Here is a 21437-nt window from a genome sequence, read left to right as displayed (position 1 = left end):
TTATATTGAGTGAGATGATACATGCAGAGTGCTCAGTACAGTGCCAGACTCACACTAAGTGTTTAATAAGTCACAACTTGGGAGACAATACCAAAAGTTGGCAAGGGTGTAGAATAACTAGAAATCTCGTACAATGTTGTTGGGAGTGCAAAATGGTACAACTACTTTGGAAAATCATTTCTTAGTTTCTTATAAAGTTAAACATACACTTATCAGATGATGAATCAATACCATTCCTAAGTGTTTACCCAAGAGAAATGAAAATATTTCTACACAAAGATTTGTAGGCAAATGTTCACTATATTATATTGTTATTATCATTTTATCATTATATCATAACAGTTAAAAATGAAGACAATTGAAATGTCTGTCAAAGGAATAATGGATAAATAATTGTGGAATATTCATACAACAGAACACTATTCACCTATAAAAAGGAATGAGCTAATGATAACTGCAACAAAATGGATGACTCCCAAAAACGTGTTAAGTGACAGGAACCATACAAAAAGTAGTATATATTATATAATTCCATTTATATAAAATTCTATTAAAAGTATAATTAAATTATAAGAACAAAAAGTTAGCTGCCTGAGGCTGGGGCTGGGACCAGGGGTATAGGGAATCAACTGCAAAGAGAAGCAAGGGAATATTTTGGGATGATAAAACTGTTATATTTCTTGATTGGGATGGTGTTTACATGAGTGTATACATTTGTCTAAACTCATCCAATTAAACACTTAATATGGGTGCATTTACCCCAATAAATTGGTTTTTAAAACTATAAGAAACAGAATAAATTTTCAAAGATATGCATTATCATCATGGAGAAATCTTTAAATTTTATTGAACAAAATACAAGGAGATTTGAATAAATGATAAGATATAACATATTATGAATGGAAATATTCCATATTGGAAGGATATTAATGCTCCTAAATTAATCTATAAACTAAATTCATTCCCAATTCAGATCCCATGACTTTTCATGGAACTCAGCAAAGTTATTCTAATAATCATGTAAAAGAATAAAGGCACCAAAAAAGCCAAGATGTTTCTGGAAACACACACACAGAGAAGAATAAGAAAGAGTGACTTGCCTGACAGATATAAAGATAATTACAGTAGTTAATATCGGTGAGGAATTAGCAAATAACATTAATGGAAAAAAGACATAGCCTAGATCAAATCTATTATATATAGGAATTTAATGTGTAATAATTGTATATCATTGCAGAAAAGTACTGGAAGAACCAAGTTTCCTTTTAAGAAAAACAAAGAAATAAAACTAGATCCTGGTCTCGTGGCATACATACACACAAAAATAAATTTCAGATGGATTAAAAGAACTAAACATTAAAAACACCATAAAATGTATAATATCTTGGGGTGCCTGGTGGCTCATGGGTTAAAGCCTCTGCCTTCAGCTCAGGTCATGATCCCAGAGTCCTGGGATCGAGCCCTGCATCAGGCTCTCTGCTTGGCAGGGAGCCTGCTTCCTCCTCTCTCTCTCTGCCTGCCTCTCTGCCTGCTTGTGATTTCTGTCTGTCAAATAAATAAATAAAATCTTTTTAAAAAAATGTATAATATCTTTACAATCTCAGGGTAGGAAAGAACTTAGCAAATAATACACAAAAGTACATTGCCTATATGTGCTTTTTATTAAAATTCCAATTTGGGGTGCCTGGATGGCTCAGTGGGTTGGTCCTCTGCCTTCAGCTCAGGTCATGATCTCGGGGTCCTGGGAGCAAGGCCTGCATCAGGCTCTTTTTTTGGTGGGGAGCCTGCTTCCCCTCTCTCTCTGCCTGTCTCTCTGCCTACTTGTGATCTTTCTCTGTCAAATAAATTTTTTTAAAAAAATCTTATAAAAAAATTCAGGGGCACCTGAGTGGCTCAGTGGGTTAAGCCACTGCCTTCGGCCCAGGTCATGATCTCAGGGTCCTGGAATGGAGCCCCACATCAAGCTCTCTGCTCAGCAGGAAGCCTGCTCCCCCCAACTGCCTGCTGCTCTGCCTACTTGTGATCTCTCTCTCTCTGTCCAGTGAATAAATAAAATCTTTTTAAAAAAGTAAAATAAAATAATTCAAATTTTCTGTACAGGCAAGTGACACCATAAACAAAATTAAAAGTTAATTAACAGACTAGAAAGCTATATTTCCAATGTAAAACAAAGGATTAATATCTAGAATATACAGAGAAAGTGTACAAAATAATATGGGGGGAGAGACAACTGAACAGAAAAATGGGCAAAAGAAATGATCAATTTATAGAGGAAGAAATACAAATGACCAACAAATATATTAAAAATATAAATTAAAATGATGAGCTAAGATTTCTAATTAGCCAGATTCACAAAAAGGTAAGAGTCCGATAATATAAAATATCAAGGATGTTAAAAAAACAGGACCTTTCATAAACTGCTAGTGGGAATACAAGTTGGAACAAATATTTTGAAGAACAATTTGATAAAATCTGCTAAGGAGGAAAATATGCATATCTCATGACCCAGAAATTCCACTTCTAGATGTACAGACTAGAGAAATTTTTATACATGTGAAAGAGGAGGCATGTACAAAAATATTAAATAGCAGTATACATAGCAAAATAGCCAGAAACAATAAGTCCACCAGTAAATAAATATTTGGCATAATCACAAGCTGTAAAACTATGTAGAAATGTAAAGGAATGATAAAGATCTATATATCTGCATAAGCAGAATTCAAAACATAATTTCCTGTGTACAGTAGGAAATAATTTATGTAAAGGTCTAAAAGCACTTGCAAAAGCGGTAAAAACTGAATTAGAAAGATACACAAAATTCATGATAATTACTGCCTCTAAGGTAGAATGAAACACTATAGGAGATAAAAGACTTTAATTTTATCTTTAACTTTTATTGCCTTGATTAAAAAGGAACTGAGGGGCTCCTGGTGGCTCAGTGGGTTAAAGCCTCTGCCTTCAGCTCAGGTCGTGATCCCAGGGTCCTGGAATCGAGCCCCGCATCAGGCTCTCTACTCATCAGGGAGTCTGCTTCCCTTCCTCCTCTCTCTCTGCCTACCTGTGATCTTTGTCAAATAAATAAATAAAATCTTTAAGAAAAAAAAGGAACTGAAAGCAAGTGGGACAAAATGGTAATAATGATCAGTTCTGGATGTCTTGATAACATGTGCATTTGTTATTCTTTGTACTTTTATATATATTACCCACTTTTCGAATAAAAGTATAATGAAAAAAGAAAACACAATGAAGTTTCTTAGAAACAAGTGCCTCTGTTGTGAGACTGCTGCAATATTTTAGGATAAGTTTGTGGGGTATACAGTGGGACATAAGCCGGTTAGGATGAAAGGAAACAGATACACAAGCTCTTAAGGAAGTGGGCCTCTGTGGCTGTGTGAACGTAATGATAAGAGAGGCTGTTTCTCCATTCATAATACTGTGTTTGCCATGTAACGAGTTCTTAATAATGTTTGCTGGATTGCATGGCTGACATTAGTACTTTCTCAGTTGTAAGAGTTTCAGCCATTCAATATGAGCTTAGAGGAAAGGAGGTAATGGTGGAAAAGATAAAGGCGCTACCTATTACCTCAGAACAGAACTTTGGGGAATTAATTTCTTGAATGATGGTCCCAACAAACACAATCAGTTCCAAAGTCCCCTTCTAAATGCTAGAGAATCTTTAGAGGGAACTACTCATCTTCTGCGAGGAAAGTCTTTGGAAGAATACCCAGCACTGGTCTCCTTAGCTAATACTGGTCAGAGAGACTTTAAAAATGCCTCTTCCATGCCTCATATTGAAGGAAAAGAATGATTGGACAAATTAAAGCATGGGGGTAGGAGGGTGTTCAGCATCATAACCCAATTTTCCTGTCTTACAGTGTCACCGACAAGGATGGGAACTGTGACCTCAGCATGCAAGAGAACACTAGAGTCACCACTACCTATGGTCAAAGATAGACTTGACCCCACTGCAGAGGAAGGGAAAATTGATAAGGACAGCAGGCAATATTACAGGACAATTGATAAAAACTAGATCTGAGCTATTACATACCCCTACCAGAACCTGATTTCTACCAGATCCTATTATAATAGGGAGAACAGATCTCTTCACAAGTTTACAACCTTAGTGCCAGAATATCCCCAAGTACCCCCAGAGCTTCATGGATTATTAAAGATATTCTCATGGAAGGACTGGATGGAGGAAGGAAGTGAAGCTAGAAGACCTAGAAAACAGAGTGGTGTGGTGGTTTCATGTCATCCACATCTCCACAGATATAGAGTGCCACCATCTTATAGAGTCTCTCTATCCCTCCAGAAACTGCAGGAAAGTGAAGCCTGCACTATTGTGGTACTAGTGGTCAGAGAGGGGTCTCATATTCACCAGTGAATTGAGACTTGACCAACAGAGAATTTGCCTTAAGAGGTTTCTAGAAGAGGAGTCGGTGTTGAGTGGCATCACTAGGCCCCAAGATTTTCTGATCTGTAATCTATTGTATAAATGGGTAACTTACTGCTACATGTTGTTGCTCATTAGTCAATCGTAAAATTGACCAGGCCTACATGGACACAAGCTGATATCTGAAAACCCTATTCTATAGCAAATGTTGGTGGTAGCTGTATTAGTCAAAGAAGTAAGAAATTCAGGGTCAATTCCCAGAGCTCTTTTATCCTCTTATAACAGTCAACTGAGAGGTCCAATGAGCCCCTCTTCCTCCTCCCACTCTATCATTATCCCCCTACAGGGCTGGCATCCACCCCTGGGGAGCAGACTCTGGCATACGGCCCCATAAGGTCACAGGTGTAATGTTGGATCCACTCCTCCAATGGCCAGCGTCTCAGGGAAAGACCAGCCAGGTGACTCCAAATGTAATCAGAAAGTTTCTCTAATGTTGGACTGGGGCCTAAGGGATCAACAAAGGAACTTTTCTAGAGACAAAATCAATGATATCCCCCAAAACATCCTGGATTAATAGCTAGTGAGCAACACAGGATATAGAAGATTTGTGGGAACTTAACGACTTCAAGGATCTGTGATTTATCTTATGAACAATCTTTTGTACAGTTAGTGCCCAGGACAGGCATATGTCAGCCAAAAGTCCCATTAGTGTTCTCTTGAGACTGTTTAAATGTAATGTCACTCAAGGGCATTATCCCCTTCACGGTTCTCCATCCACTGCCTCAGCTCCCAAGTGCTCCTTTCCTTCTTCAACAATCTAGGACAACCTGAACTTCTTTTACCAGGTACAGATCTTTTTGGCCCAAATACCCTAAGAAAACTCCTTTTCATGTGCTAAATCTTAGCAGAAATGTTTAAAGCAGTGGCTAAGAGCAAGAATGCTAGGGCCAGATACAGTTAGTATCTAACTGCTATTTACTAACTAACCTTGGACAAGTTTGTGCCTTAGTTCTTTATCTGTAAAAAGGGGAAATCATTGTACCTACTGAAATGCATGTGGTAAGAACAGGACTTAGAGCAGTACCTGCATATGTAGCCATTACTACAATTCAGAGAATTCCCTGACACCCCAGGAAGAGGGAAACCTCTTTTCTCTGTGCTCCCTCGATATTGGTACTAACCTGAATTAATGCAATTACTTAAGTAGCTTTCCAATAACTGTTTGCATCACTGTGTCCACTAGACAGTGAGCTCTTTGAGGCCAGCAGGGTCTTGTCGTTGCCATTGTATCCTCACCATATGATTCAGGGCCAGGTACAACCAAGATTCAATTAGATCCCTATAAAGTTGGTTTTGAAAGACCAAATTTGTTCCAATGAATTGACACATTGGAGTACTGAGTATAATGAGAATTTCACATTCTCTTATGTACAATTCCCTCTGCCAGGAACCAGGTGAATGCACAAAACTGCCTTCAAAACTGCTGAACACAGCAGCAAAGGATAATCCAACATGCATACACACCTGAAACATCTATCACCACTTGGGTTATAAACCACATCATCCATATCTGTTGTTACAACATTCCTCCCAACTTCAGATTACAGTAGTCCCCTGCTGCCTCCAGGTTATACATTCTAAGGCCCCAGTGGATGACTGAAACCTCGGATAGTACCGAACCCTAAGTACACATCTCAGAGATACTGCCGATTCAGTTCCGGACCACTGTAATAATGCAAATAGAGCAATAAAGCAAGTCAAATGAATCTTTGTTTCCCAGTGCATGTAAAGGTTATGTTTACACAATACTGTAGCCTATTAAGTGTGCAATGCCATTATATCTAAAAAAGACATGTGAGTATTGTAATTTTAAAACTATTGCTAGTGGGGTGCCTGGGTGGCTCAGTCAGTTAAGCGGCTGCCTTTGGCTCATGTCATGATCCCAGGGTCCTGGGATAAAGCCCTACATCAGGCTCCCTGCTCCTCAGAGAACATGCTTCTCCCTCTCCTCTGCCTGCTGTTCTGCCTACTTGTGCTATCTGTCAAATAAATAAATGAAATCTTTTAAAAATACATAAACAATGAATCTTGGAACACTGAAAAAATAAAATTAAATTTAAAAAAAGAAAGAAAGAAAAGTAGCTCAGCATTTCCTCAAAGGAACATAAAGTTTAACTTATGACCCAGCAGTTCTACTCCTAAGTACATACAAGAACTGAAAAGGAATGTCCACATAAAAACTTCTACATGAATGTTTAGCAATATTATTTATAATGGTCAAAAGAATGAAAACCATCCAAATGTCTATCAAATGATGAATGGATAAACCAAAGGTGGTATATCCCACAGTAAAAAGTAATGAAGTATTGAGACATGCCACATCATGGATGAACCTGAAAACACTATGCTAAGTGAAAGAGACACAAAAGGTCATATATTGTATTATTCCATTTATACGAAGTTTATAAATGTAAATTTATACATAGTGGTAAATTTATATAGAGAGAAAGTAGCTTAGTATCGTCCAGGGGCTGGGAGCAGGGGAGAAAGGAAGTGACTGCTGATAAATACAGGGCTTTATTTTGGACAGAGTGAGAGAGGGTTGAAGTAATGGAAATGTTCTAAAATTAGGACATGGTGGTAGTTGTTCGACTCTATAGATATGCTAAAAATGCTGATTTGTATACATTGCCCAGGTGAATTTTGTGGTGTGTGAATTACATCTCAATAAATATGTTATAAATAAAAAATACATAAATAAATTCAATGTAATTAAGATAAAAAAATAAGAATTATTGCTAGGCACGCCTGGGTGCCTCAGTCAGTTATGCATCTGGCTCTTGATTTGGGCTCAGATCATGATCTCAGGGTCACAAGATCAAGCCCTCATGTCCAGCTCTGCGCCCAGCAGGTAGTCTGCTTGAGATTCTCTCCCTCTCGCCCCTAGTCCCTCCCCCAGCTCGAGTGGTCTCTCTCTAAACTAAATAAATAAATCTTTGAAAATCTGATTGCTAATGCTAACCATCACCTGAGCTTTCAGTGAGTTATAATCACTGATCACAGAGCAACATAACAAATATAATAAAATGAGAAAGTTTTAATTATGGTGAGATTTACCGAAATGGGACACAGACACGAAGTGAACAAGTGCTGTTGGGAAAATGGCAGCAACGGGCTTGCTAGAAGCAGGTTTGCCACAAATCTTCAATTTGCAAAAAATGCATGATCTGTGAAATGCAATCAAAAGAGGTATGCCCATACTGGGTCTTCCTATACAGACATGCCTATGCTAAAGTGTAATATATTAATTGGGCATAGCAAGAGCCTAACTGTAAATGGTAATAAGAATAATTGTAACAATATGCTGTAATAAAAGTTATGTGAACAGGGTCTCTCTCTCAAAATACCTTACCACATTGTACTCACCCTGCTTCCTGGGACGATGTGAGAGGGCAAAATGCCTATGTGAGGACGCAGAGGGGAATGACGCAGCATTGTGACGTAGCGTTAGGCTATGATTGACCTTCTGACAATTCGTCAGAAAGAGGATCATCTGCTTCCCCACAGTAGTTGAGGGCAGTGGGTGATTGGAACTGCAGAAGGGAAACTGCAGATAAGAGGGGACAGCTGTGGTCTCCCCTTCTACCGCTTCTCAATTATTCACCAGCTGCCTTTAACATTTCTACAAGGAAAACTCCTAGTCTTGGGGCGCCTGGGTGGCTCAGTGGTTTAAGCCTCTGCCTTCGGCTCAGGTCATGATCTCAGGGTCCTGGGATCGAGCCCCGCATTGGGCTCTCTGCTCAGTGGGGAGCCTGTTTCTCCCTCTCTCTGCCTGCCTCTCTGCCTACTTGTGACCTCTCTCTCTCTGTCAAATAAATAAATAAAATATTAAAAAAAAAAAACTAGTCTTTTTCAAGGTAACGTGTCTTATTTCTTGGTGTATTTATGCAGTATCTGACCAGTTAACATATTAAACAGTGCCACCATTTTTATTGGGGTGCTATCCTTTTTTTTAAGTGTGTCACTGACGAAGTTTTTGAATGTCCCCAACTGCCACCTTTCCCACAAGCCCCGTTTTTATTACATTATCTTGCATGCTGTGGTGATTTTTAGGGTATGTGTCGTTAGAGCAGAATCGTACCCAGTGGACTTGTGGTTGATGGTGAATAACCTTTTTTCTCATCTCCATAGATACCTAAGTCTCCTAAAACTGTTGGAGCCTCTGTTAGTCAGCAAATGCTGTCTGGCCAGCAGTACTGTCACACAGTTAAAAGCAGTAAGTAGTTACTCATAGACAAATACATGCCCGGCACTGTGATGAGCAGTGGAGATACTGGCTAATAAGAAGCACTGCTAGAGGTGGGGAGAGAGAGAGACAGAGAAAGAGAAGAGAAGTAATTGCAATAGAAGGGAACCTTTTATAGTCTTGGACTTTATATATGATAGAAGCAAGTGTTAGGCAACATGATGTATTAGGATAAAATAGAAACAAAGTACAGAAAGATAGTCAACTCTTCATTCTCCTGTGTTTCTCTTGATATACATTGTTTATTGCCAATTTTTAGGATTCTACCAGCTTCAGATGTCAATAGCATAGCCAGCTTCTTTCCCCTCTCATAATGGTAGTGTCATAAGGCATAAAAATAACCAGGGCATATTGTACGTGTATACTTGTCTAATTATGACTCCCATTATCTCCCTTACACAACATTTGGAAATTTTACATCCCGTTGCTATGCGTCTGCTCTTCTTCAAATGAGCAATTGAGAATTGGATGCATTGTGTCGATTATTTTTAAATGAATGAACAAATTACAACAACAACAACAAAAAGAGGGGAACCAATGCTATTCAAGAGTATAGCAAGGTCTTCTCTCCAGACTTCAGGGAGTCAGCAAAGACTCCCCAGAGGAAGTGTTCCTCTTTCCCAGATCTCTTCACTCCCATTCTACTCTCCTTGTCCCCCTCTCTGCCTCCTTCCTCTACTTTCTGAGTTACCATGCTATCACACTGGGCAAGGAGGCAGCCCAGGGAAGAGTTAATGTGGCACAGGTGGGAGGGGCATGGGCCCTGAGGGAAGCAGGTAGAACAGCCTCATAAAGGGCCCCACAGGCATTCATCAAAGTGAAGAAAAGCTGCCAACACACAGCGTTCAGGATCTTTCTCCAGTCAAGTCTTCTGCTGGTGCTTTCCTCATTCATTTATCCATTTAATGTTTATTGATCTTCTGTTGTGAGCTAGATTCTGGGTAGAATCGGTTCTACTCACCCTGCCTCCTCCAATATCAGAGATGTTTCTTCCACGTATGGCTGCTACTCTGGGTTGCATACCCTTTCCTCCCCCTCTGGCACCTCCATTCCCTCTGGCACCCCAGTATTAAGACTTTGGTGGGACTCCTTTCTGGATCATGAAGAAGGAAGGGAGACAGAGAAGTTCCCTTTTTTGCTGCCATCTCTCTTTCTCTGTTCCTTCCCAGGCCCAACTTCAACACTCCACCTGGTGTTCAAAACCCAGCAAGTTTTCTCCTGTCACATCAGGCTTCCAGCTTCACTGCAGGTCCAGTCTTCCTCCTCCTGTTTCTCCTTTTCTCTCTACTCGTCTTCTTTGAGGGTTGATGCCTGGAATGTTAAAGCTGGACAACTACAATCATGTGTCCACCCCCAGTGTGGAGCTGAGGAAGCTGAGGCCCAGGAGCTCTGCCTAAGGATATACATTTGAGGACAGTGCAGTCTGGGGCCTGACCCCCAACCAGCTCTGGCTTTCCCCCACCTTACAGAGATGGACTCTACTTTGGATCCTGAGGAAGAAAAACGTGCATCTCAGCCCCAGCTCTCAGGTGACCCCCAGCTATAGCAGCCTCTGCAACAGGGAGGCTCTCCTTTCTCAATACTAGTGTCTCCCCATTTCTCCCCCTACAACACTCATGGGCTTTCAGGCATAAAGGATTCTCCCATTCAAGCTGGGGTAGTGACCTTGATTATCCATCCAAAAACCTTAACCAAAGGTTATAACCCTGCAATCCCCCAAACCTGCACTACCCCAACACATACCCCATGGATGGGTCTGTGCCACTGTGACTCCCTCCAAAATCTCTCCCTCTGTCTCTTCCCTATCAGAAGTCATGCCCCCATGAGCCCTAAAGCCTTGCCCCCCCACGGGATGGCAGAAGGTCCACATCCCAACTCCACCTTCCCACGCCCGACCTTCTTCATACTGACTGGCATTCCAGGACTAGGGGGTGCCCAGGCCTGGTTGACACTGGTCTTTGGGCCCATGTATTTGCTGGCCCTACTGGGCAATGGAACACTGCTGGCATTGGTGCAGATAGATTCCACACTGCAGCAGCCCATGTTTCTACTCCTGGCCACCCTGGCAGCTACAGACCTGGGCTTAGCTACATCTATAGCCCCGGGGTTGCTTGCTGTGCTGTGGCTTGGGCCCCGGCCTGTACCATACGGTGCCTGCCTGGCCCAGATGTTCTTTGTCCATGCACTGACTGCTGTGGAATCTGGTGTGCTGTTGGCCATGGCCTATGATCGTGCTGTGGCAGTAGGGCGTCCACTGCATTACCCTCTCCAAGTCACCAAAACCCGTGTAGGCTATGCAGCACTGGCACTGGCACTGAAAGCTGTGGCTATTGTTGTGCCTTTCCCTCTGCTTGTGGCACGATTTGAGCACTTCCGAGCTAAGACCATTGGCCATGCGTACTGTGCACACATGGCAGTGGTAGAGCTGGTGGTGGGCGACACGCGGGCCAACAATTTGTACGGGCTGGCACTTTCACTGGCCGTTTCAGGTATAGATATCCTGGGCATCACTGCCTCTTACGGGCTCATTGCCCACGCTGTACTGCGGCTACCTACCCGGGAGGCCCGGGCCAAGGCCTTTGGCACATGTAGTTCCCACATCTGTGTCATTCTGGCCTTCTATGTACCTGGTCTCTTCTCTTACCTCACACATCGCTTTGGTCGTCACACTGTCCCAAAGCCTGTGCACATTCTTCTCTCTAACATCTATTTGCTGCTGCCACCTGCCCTCAACCCGCTCATCTACGGGGTCCGCACCAAGCAAATCAGGGACCAGCTCCTAGAAATCTTCACCAACAGAAAAAGCCAGTTGTAAGAGAAAACAGTGGAGTCTGCTGATGGAGGAGAGGGGACATATAGAAGAGAGTCTAGGGTCTGGAGGTGTGAATTATGTCAGCTTTGTCCCACTGTCTACATATGACTGTGATAACCACTGAACAAATATTTGCTATGAAGTCTCTACTATGCATGATCACTAGCATATGCAGGCTTTGGCCTATCCATGTATCTTGCTCGGGAGGCAGGAGGCAGGGGGCTACATGTTACTATGTAGGAAAATAAGATCAGGAATTACCATGGTTCATAGTACACAAGATTTAACTTAATGAAAACTCTCCTCTCCCTGCCGCCATCATTTTTACCTAAGTCTCCCCATGTTTCCACACAAAAGCTCCTCTACTGATGCTGGGAAGAGTGACGCTGCCTCAGGAGGCAAATGTTTGGGTCCTTGCCTGGGATCACAGCCCTCTCCACTTCTGGAGCCAGATTCTATTTTCAGCCTCTCCTTAGGGAAAGTTACAGGCTTATTCCCCACATTCTGAGAATCTGGATAATGTGCCCAGATGGGGGTCCCAAATTTGGCCAGCATATTGATCTTTACCATCCCAGTCCAGAGAATCCTCTTGGTATTCTACTACGGGTAGAATTATCTACGGGTAATTACTACGCCCACTCTTCTGTCGATATCTCAAGAATTAATTGCTAGAACTTCTCTTCCTGGGCCTACAGCCATAGGGGTCAGAGCTCCAACTGAAAGAAATTTTGATATCCTGGGAAATAACCGCTTCACCTGCTTGTCTGAAGTCCAGTCACTGTGGTCTCATCATTTTGCTCTTCTCTGCATCCTCAGTCAAGAACATTGAATTCCCAAATAAAATCCACATCAGCACCCCCATTTGTCCTGGTCAACATCACTAGATGTACATGATGTTGGTGCAACATGATTAAATAGGAGTATTTTTTTACTGCTGTGGCTAGCAGAGAATAGAGGTATTACATAGGAAGTATCATGGTATTGCCAACAGGTGACTGACTTTAAGACACTACACTGGAAGGAACACTGCGCAAAAGATCTTTCACACCAGCCAAGAATGAATATAATCTCAGGCAAAAGGCAGGGATTCACCATTATAAGGTTGGAGAAAGCTACAGGCTACACAGGCAGACCCAAGCTCTCCGGGAAAGCTATCATAACCGCAGGTACTGGAGTCAGCCATGAAGACCTAAAGGCAAGTGCAGGGCTGACCACTCAGCAGATAGCTGCACCAAACACCATGGGATACCACACAGCAGAGAAGGCTGCAGATCTGAAAAAGCAGGTGATATCCTCTCCAGGGCCATGAGATATCTTACCAGGTCCTCATTAACAAGGAGCTGAAGAGATAGTGCAGAAGTTCTGCATGATTTTCAGAGGTGTTGTCACACTGAGGAGATCTACAGTTGTCCTTGAGTGTGGGCTCACTCATTCTCAAGGCTAATCTTTTTCATGATGTTGAGTTAAACTCCTCAGGCAACGATTTTGTGGATAATTGTGACAAAATCCCAATCCTAATTGGTCATGAGTCTTTAAGATGTCCATATTCTCTTAGGGATTCCTCTTTAATAAATCTATCCTAACAAAATAATTAGAGATATAAACAAAGATGTATGCAGTAAGATATTTATTACAACATTATTATAAAGAAATGTATATGTGACGTCCTGTGTCACACATACACACACGCACATTTTTTGCCTTTTCCCTCTGGTACATGAAAAGGGAAATCCTATGCAGTCAATGTTCATAAGCAATGAATTCTATCACCTTCCCACCACAGGAAACCTCTTGTCTAAGGCACCTTCATTCCCTGGTTGTACACAGCTCCCCCAAGGCAGCTGATTTCCAAAATTGTGCATTGCCCATTGCAAGAACCTTCTTTCTTCAAGCCAAATTCCACCCTCTTGGACATTAGTTATTTTGTTTTAGATTGAGATCACACACCTACCATGTGATGTGTTTAGAAGACTACCAGCACTCCCTTACTCCTCACAACAACCTGAGAGTAATCCTATAATCCCTTATCCACAGTTCCAAAATAAAAAAATCTCTGAATAAACAATATCTTTTGTTTTAACTTTGGTCCAAAACCTAACCTGAAACATCACAATGGTATTTACAGTATTTATTTATCTCACTTGGCGTGAATATTTATACATTTAGGTTCAGAAATATTGATGTGTTCGATTAAAGGGCACTGCCCTAAACCTCTCTGGGGTACTCCTTTATATAGGAAAAAGGCACTATATTCCCTTTCTAAAATTCTGACATTCAAAACACATCTATCCCTAAAGGTTTCAAATAAGGGATTAGGGCCTTGTACAGTTATCTCTGTAGCCTAAGAGAAGTGAAGAGACTTGTTAGGGCTCTTTATCCCTCCAAAAGTTCTATCAACACTATTCTATAGTACCCTGGAGGTTGTTGCAGAGAACCCCATGTTCCCTAAATAACAGCCCCTGCCTGTTTTGTTCCTCTCATGTTCTTCAGTCCAGTCACCACTCAGATATGTTGCAGATGATCTGTCCACGGAAACCCCAGAATGTGCCACACTGGAGGCAACCCAATGAGCAGGCTATGGCCCAAACAGCCCACCCTTAGGCTCATCAACTCCATCCAGAACTCAGTTGTCATCTGTTTTCCTTCAGCAACTTTCCATCCTCGGACTCTATGAGCCAAAGGGAAAGAAAGTCTCACTTAATGCCAGGGTAGGGCAATGTGGAATGCAGGGAGCTTAAAGAATCATGATCATCAGCAAAAGAGATGACGATATGGGCTTCTGCCTGAGGAGTTCATCTATACCCAACTTCCCTCTCTTAGCCCCTCTATGAAAATCTGAAAAAGAGATCCTCTTCACATTTCACAAACAGCCCATCATCCCTGTCCCTACCCTATCCACCCCCTTCTCATTCTGGAATCCCCTTAGGATACGGATGTACATCATCCTCTGCCCCTGTTTATCAGTAACTTTCATATCTGTACCTCTGCATTTCTGCCTCCTTGCACTGTCTGTTTTGCCCCATGTCTGTGTCCCTTGTCCTGGTATATGTCTCTCTGCTGTCTACCTCATTTAGAATTCTTTCTGGACGGAACAGAAGTGCCAACCGTACTACACCAGATGACCTCTCCTGGTATAGGGCTAGGAGGGTACTAGAGGAAGAAATTTGGTTTTGCCTGCCCTGACAAGAAGCTTGGGGTTTCTGGTTTGGCTACTGCAGTTCTCTTATCCTGCCTGCTTCCTTTTCACTAAATGACTTTGCACATCCACTGAACAGGCGCCCTCCCACCATACACTCAGAACAGAAGGGATACAGCAATTTCTTCCTTCACCAAAAAGAACTACCATTCAAATTTTAGTTTAAAAAAGCTGGAATCAGGCAGACTTGGATTTGAATCCCAGACTGCCATTAACTCACTGTATCCCTTGCACTAATCTACTTAATCTTTCTGAGCCTGTTAATTCACTTGAAAATGAGGAAATAATAGTACCTACTTCAAGAAGTTACTAAAAGGATTAACTAGGATAATGGATTCAAAAGGTTTGACACAGCCCCTAGCACACAGGACTTCAACAAATACCTGATTTCAGTTCCTCTCCTGGAGCAATCCCAGGCCCACTGTCAAATCTTTGCTTAAACACCTAGCACCCACACCATTAGCTCTGTCTAGAGAGACTTACCCTCCCCTGAGGCCAGTTACATCATGTAAGACCACTCCTTGTGCCTCATACTTGTACCACCTCAGCCAGCTCAGACGATGGCCAACTTCATGGGACAGCCCTACCTGCTGGGCCAGGATAGGAAAGGATGCTCCCCATACAGAAGTGGTCTTCCTAGGAACACAGGAGACTCTCCAGAGGGACTCAAGAGAAGACTCTTTAGACAGATAAGAGGCAGAGTAGAAGTTACTAGAAAGGCTCCACAGAGTGCCTCTTCCCCAAGGAAAAACCACTGTTCTCCAGCAAACACCAGGTTGAGATCTCTGAACAGAGACACAAAGGGAAATCACACATAGATTAGGGCTGCAGCAGGAAAGAGCCAGCTACACACAGATCAGCCTAGGTCAGGGAGTGGTACATGAAAAAAAATTTCCTCAAATTTACCTGGGTAATTCTGGCTTCCTAAAAGTCCTCTCCAGTTACTAAGGCAACATTACCCAATTACATTCTTATCCTCCACACTGCCACCACTCATATGGCACCCACCTACACACACACCTGGTTTTCATTTCAATTGTAACCCACTCACTAATAATGTGTTTCAAGTTAGGCTGCACATCAGAACTGCCTGAGGAGCTTTTAGAAATCCCGATGCCTAGGCATACTCCAGTCCAATTAAATCAGAATCCCTGGGGGTAGGATCCAGGTATCTATAGTTTTAAAAGCTCCCAGGTAATTCCAAAGTATGACCAATGTTGAGAATTACTGCTTGTTTCTCAGTCTAAGTCCTGTTTTATACTTCTCCCATGTCCTTCAGGACCCTTACCTAACCTCACAAAGAAGTCATCCACAGCTGATAATACAGCACAGCACATTGCTTCAGGAGGCTGCTGAAGGGGGAAGCCTGATTCTGCTTTCTTAAAGAACTCAGACCAAGAAATACAAGCATACACACACACATGCACTCACACAAGCACACACATATACAAATCCACCCAAACACACCTGCATTCTTCTCCCCTAAGGAGGAGAATGGGTAAGTCACTCGAGAGCCTGGACTCGGGCTGTGGACATAGTGAGGCTAGTAGAGGGATTGTCCTCTCCCCACCCAAGGCCCCATTATCTACAGGACCTCTATGACCTCATGTTGTAGTAGGTCAAAGCCTAAGGCCTGGGGCCTCACCTCCCTGGGCAGCTTGGGGTTCCTGCAGCAGCCACTGCCCTGCCTAACCCCTCTCACACCCCACCATGTTGGTTGGTACCCCCCACCTGCTGACACTGGATGAAGCTGATGCCACCTGGACCCTCATCAAGGATAAAGTAAGAGGGCTAAAAAGAAAGTAAGAAAGTGTGACCTAGATGGGTCTGAGCAATTTATGAGTAGGAAGACAATTCCTTGAAAGGCAATAGCAATCGACAAGAACAGTAACAAGTGCTAACTCCGGGTAGGACTTAGGAGGTCAGAAAGGCCTCCTGGAGAGAGTGACATTCTAGCTGGGCAAGTAGGTATTATTCTCATGTAGAGGGAAAAGGAATGCCTGACTCATAAATGGTGCCTAATAAACACCTAAATGAGTTAATGAGCAGGTGGGTGGGTGGGTAAGTGAACAGTGTCCTAATTAAAGGTACAGCATATGCAAAAGCCAAGAGGAAAAAGAAAAGTTCATATTTGTGAACTGCAAATAGTCCTTTAGAGCAGAATTCAAATGAGTAGTAGTGAAAATGAGGTCAAAGACAAAGGGCCGGTCACAAGGGCCCTTTAAACTTTCTAAAGGAACTTCAATCTCTTCACAGATACCTCCTTCACCTTTAGCTTCTACAGAATGGAAAATTGGGGTTTTGAGCAAAATATGTAGATTTTCAGGAGCAGGCAGAGATCAGCTGTATCTAGCTGCAGGTACCCAACAAATCTCATCAAATCCAGATGGCTACAATTGCTGAATTTGGAGAATTTGGGAATCAGGTTCCAGTTATGTGATCTGAAAGACAGTTAATTTCAAGGTCTCATAGAAGGCAGCCCACCAATTTTAAAACAACCATCTTAAAGTGGCACCTGCCAGACTCAAAGCAGCCCCTTCAGATGGGGCTCCCATCTGAAATGGAGCAGCAGCTCACCACAAAGGTCAGCTTCCCAGGGAAGTAGAAATAGGAGAGTCGAGGCCTCCCAAAGTACCTGGCTTCAGCAATGTAAAAGGTTGGTATGGACAAGATCAAGAATTTCATTAGAATGATAGTAAATATGATCATTAACTAGTGGAAAGCTACGCTATCTCTCAGCATCAGAAAATTTCCCTACTCAAATGGAAAATTGTCAGGAAAGGCAAGGTAATGATTCAGGATAAATCACCAGTGGTACATGGCAAATTCAAGGAGGACACCTCTAAGTGACCCAGTTTCCTCTCTCCAGAACTGCTGAGAATTTATTGAGTACTTTGTTAATACACAGAACTAACCAAAACATGGCTCAAAAGCTCATTCAGCTCAAACCAGCCAAGGTACATCCAGGAAAAGAGTCTTCCACCCTCACTTTCCCAAACTGCCCCTGGGAGATCTAAATTTGCAGGGCTCTATATTCCACAGAACTTTTACCCAGAAACAAAACTGCAATGGGAACAACAGGTAGTGGTCTCAAATGGTGACTCTACCAAGAATAGTCACCCTAGCATAGAAATTTTATTTTACCTACCTTAGGATAACTACTGGGGGCCTGAAGGGTAAGAAAGAGGGCCTGATAACCCACCCAACCCAAGGCAAATTCATGTCTATATTCTGGGACAAGCCTCCAGGTAAATTAGTGAGTCACCTCTTAGCAGACACGTGGACCGTAAGAACCAGGTATTTGTCAAAATCCCATTAGAGCGTTACCTCCTGGGGACACTCCTATTTGCCTTATTTGTATAGGAACCTAGGGACCAAAGGAGCAATGAGGGTAGGATTCTGAAGTTATACTTGGTGACTATGCTTTCTTCGTCATGGGACAGAGCATTCTATACAAAATGCCAACCCACCAGTGCTCTGCTGTCATCCCTGGGAAATCCAAAGGGACCTTCTTAGAGCCCTGTTCTTCAGCCTGATGCTCCCACCAGAAGGAAAGTATTCCATGTCTCAATGAAGCACAGGAGAGGAAGATGGGAAATTCTTCCATGCACATTAAGAAAGAGCGCCATTTATTTCCTTGGCTAGGTGACAAGAGACAGTAGTCTTCAAGCTACTTCAGCTTGTTTTAAGTGCAGACACAACTCCATCAGTTAACTACCCTCCTCTTATGCTGTGCAGTCACACTTCTAAAACAGCTCTATGTAGCAAAAAAAACAGACTGGCCTTAAGGGATCACTGATGAATTCTACCAGAAGACCAGCAAGGTGGGCAATGGCAGCAGCAGGGAGACAGATGTGTGGGAATTGAGGGCTGAGGAAGAGGAGTAGAACAAACAGGAAAGGGACCCAAAAAGGGAATTTTACGTACTCCCTAGCAGAACACAGAGCCAGAAGTCTCAGCTAGCAATATCTTTGATGAGTCGAGATCATTCCTACATACAGTTATTAAAGAGGATTTTACAAGGTTTCCCAGGTAGTCATGAAGTTAAACTTCCCAGAACTGGATTGCCAAACCAAAAAAGCCAAGACAAGAAGAACAAAACCAAGAGGAATTAGAATCCCTAAAAGCATATCGGGACCTGCATTACAAAGATTAGGCCTCAAATCCCTAAAAGAAGTACTTCCTGTAGCCAGGGCAGATGTTGAAGAATGGTCATTCCAAACCTATCTCTGTGTGCCCATTGTAGTGAATGGCATCAACCACCTAACCAATCATCTAAGACTAATTCTTCACAACTCCTTTTCCCACACTCCTTAACTAAGTTCTACTAATTCTATAACCTAAAGATCTTCCATTATTTTAGTTCCCCCATTTATTTAGTTTAGAAAGCCTCACCATGTTTTGCCTGCAGCAATACTTTTTTTTTTTTAATTTATTTATTTGACAGACAGAGATGACGAGTAGGCAGAGAAGCAGGCAGAGAGAGAGGGGGAAGCTCCTGCCAAGCATGGAGCCTGATGTAGGGCTTGATCCCAGGACCCTGGGCTCATGACCCGAGCTGAAGGCAGAGGCTTTAACCCACTGAGCCACCCAGGCGGCTGGGTGGCTCAATACAATACTCTTAACTAATATTTCTCTCTCCTTATTTTGTCTTGCTGTTCAAAATTAGCTTTCTAAAGCACCTCTCTGATCCTGTCCCTCTCACCCAGAGCCCTTCAAATGGCTTTCCATTGCCCTCAGGATCAAATTTCTGTTACTTAGCACACTCAAGATCTTTCATAGTCTAGTTCCTGTGTGTCTGTCCCTCTTCAGACCTTATGTTTAAGTAGTATGAAATAGTGTGTTCCTGAATGTGCCCTTCTTAGTTTCTAAGTTCCAGTTTTTTAAATGGCTGTATCCTTTCCCTGGATTGACCATCCTCCTACCTAGCTAATTCCTTCAAAATTCAAGTATTACCACCTAGAAACTAGAAATCCTCTGATCCCCTTCTATCAAAGACAAAAGCTGTTAAGTCACTTCTGGTCTCCTCCACACCTGCCTATTATTTTACTTAGCTGACTACTGTCTACATCTTCATCTCCTCCATTAGACTGAGCTATGATAAGATGAGGTCGAAGTGTTATGCTTTTATGTATTCCCAGTATCCAGCAGGGTCTTGCAAATAGTAGACAGAACTAGACAGAACTAGGAAATAAGCAGGAAGCATCCACGTTGTGGAGATGTAATTGCACAGTGAACAATGGGAGGGTCAATCTAGAGTAGGCTACCAGGTAACTCCTGACCCTAATTCAGTCACTGACCTGTAAACTGGCCATCTGCAGGTTATCGAGGAGCGCTTTGGGCCCAATGTAGTGGCAGTACCTTTCCTGTCGGATGCAGCCTGCTATGACCTACTGGGTGTGCTAGTGAAGCAGTCCCGCCCAGCCCACACCCGCCTGGCTTTACCGGGTCGGCAGGGTCGGCGGGCACTACAATCAGTGGGGCCACTACCAAACCTCCTGGAGCAAGCAGGGTCCGAGGGTGCCTTTGCCCACTGCACTCGGGAATACTCACCAAATGGCCGAGCAGAGATAGCCTATGAAGAAATGCGACTGTTGGAAGGGCAGCCCTGCCGGATCCGCCTGCACATGGGTGGCCTGCGCAAGAAGGTGGCCTTCCTGCTGCTGCCACCAGGGCAGGTGAGCCTACAGCAAAATCTTCCCTGGCTCCGAAGCACCCACAGCATCTATGTCATCTACCAGGTCTTCTCCTGTTCCTGGCTGCAGCTGGGGCTATTACCTACAGCCCGTGAGCCCCAGCTGCTCCGGTTACAACGGTCACTGCCTGTTGCCTTCTCCTGCCTCAAGTTTTCACTGCAGCCCAAAGGAGTGCTGGGACCACAGAAGCCTCTGACCAAAGATCCACTGCCCCATGGTGCCAACTGGGTCAGACCCAACCCTGGCATCATGCCACCTCTGGCCCTCACATCAGTTGCTGCCAATACCCCTGAAGCTGCTGATGTGCCCCAACCTGTCCCAGGCCCACCTACACCACCTCCTCAGGAAGGGCCGGAAGGCAGACCCACCAGATTCTCCTACAAGGGCCGAAACCCCTTCCGCAGGGGGCCCCAGATGTTGTCAGGTACTGCTAGGTGTTATGAAGTTGAAAGGGATGGGATTGGGTAAAGGGGGGAGGGCATGGAGAATATAGGAGTGTGTGCCCAGCAATGTGTGGGGCACCCCTAACTCCACACTGGATCCCAGTGACAGGGGATGGAGTGAGGGAGTCGGGGGCAATGAGGTGGAAGCATGGTCGTGGTGAGGGGGTGGGCACAGCATAGAGGGCCAGGGAGGGACCAGGGAGGCAGAAAAACCAGGCCATGAGTCAAGCTGTGACTATCCCCAACCCTGGCAGAGAACTGGCTCTTCAGCCCCCGCAGCCCCCCACCAGGAGTCCAGGGTGGGGGCCCCGGGGACCCCGACCGGCACTCCATGTCCCTGCCCCTGCTGCAGGGTCTGTCCTCAGAGTTCGACAGCGACGAATGAAGCTGAAGCGAGAAATGCAGGGGGCGAGGCCCCCAAGATCTGGCATAGGGATACTGGTCCCCAATAAACATCAGCTGCTGCTGCCCAAAACCATCCTGGGCCCATGCTGCTTCTTCCTTCTGGGGGCGGGAGGAGAGTCCCTACTTTTTCCCCTAGGCTCCATGACCCCCTCATCCATTAAAGGCATAAGAAGCACCCTGAAATCT

The 21437-nt window shown here is 43.6% G+C and overlaps 2 protein-coding genes across 2 annotated transcripts; both read left to right on the top strand.

Annotated features, from left to right (window-relative positions):
• The first annotated feature begins 10521 nt into the window (after window positions 1-10521).
• Window positions 10522-12104, top strand: LOC123949743 (olfactory receptor 52W1). The gene has a single exon (XM_046017332.1). The coding sequence runs from the start codon at window positions 10522-10524 to the stop codon at window positions 11512-11514; it is 993 nt and encodes a 330-aa protein (XP_045873288.1). The 3' UTR covers window positions 11515-12104.
• Window positions 12105-13129: 1025 nt separating this feature from the next.
• On the top strand, window positions 13130-21405 carry C8H11orf42 (chromosome 8 C11orf42 homolog). Its single transcript, XM_046014570.1, has 3 exons — window positions 13130-16489; window positions 20029-20827; window positions 21101-21405. Exons 1-3 carry the CDS (start codon window positions 16418-16420, stop codon window positions 21229-21231), a joined length of 1002 nt encoding a protein of 333 aa, XP_045870526.1. The 5' UTR covers window positions 13130-16417; the 3' UTR covers window positions 21232-21405.
• Window positions 21406-21437: the final 32 nt, after the last annotated feature.

Source organism: Meles meles, chromosome 8 (genome assembly GCF_922984935.1).
Source record: "Meles meles chromosome 8, mMelMel3.1 paternal haplotype, whole genome shotgun sequence".
In the NCBI taxonomy this organism is placed as follows: domain Eukaryota; kingdom Metazoa; phylum Chordata; class Mammalia; order Carnivora; family Mustelidae; genus Meles; species Meles meles.
This window is presented reverse-complemented; position numbering and strand designations above follow the sequence as displayed.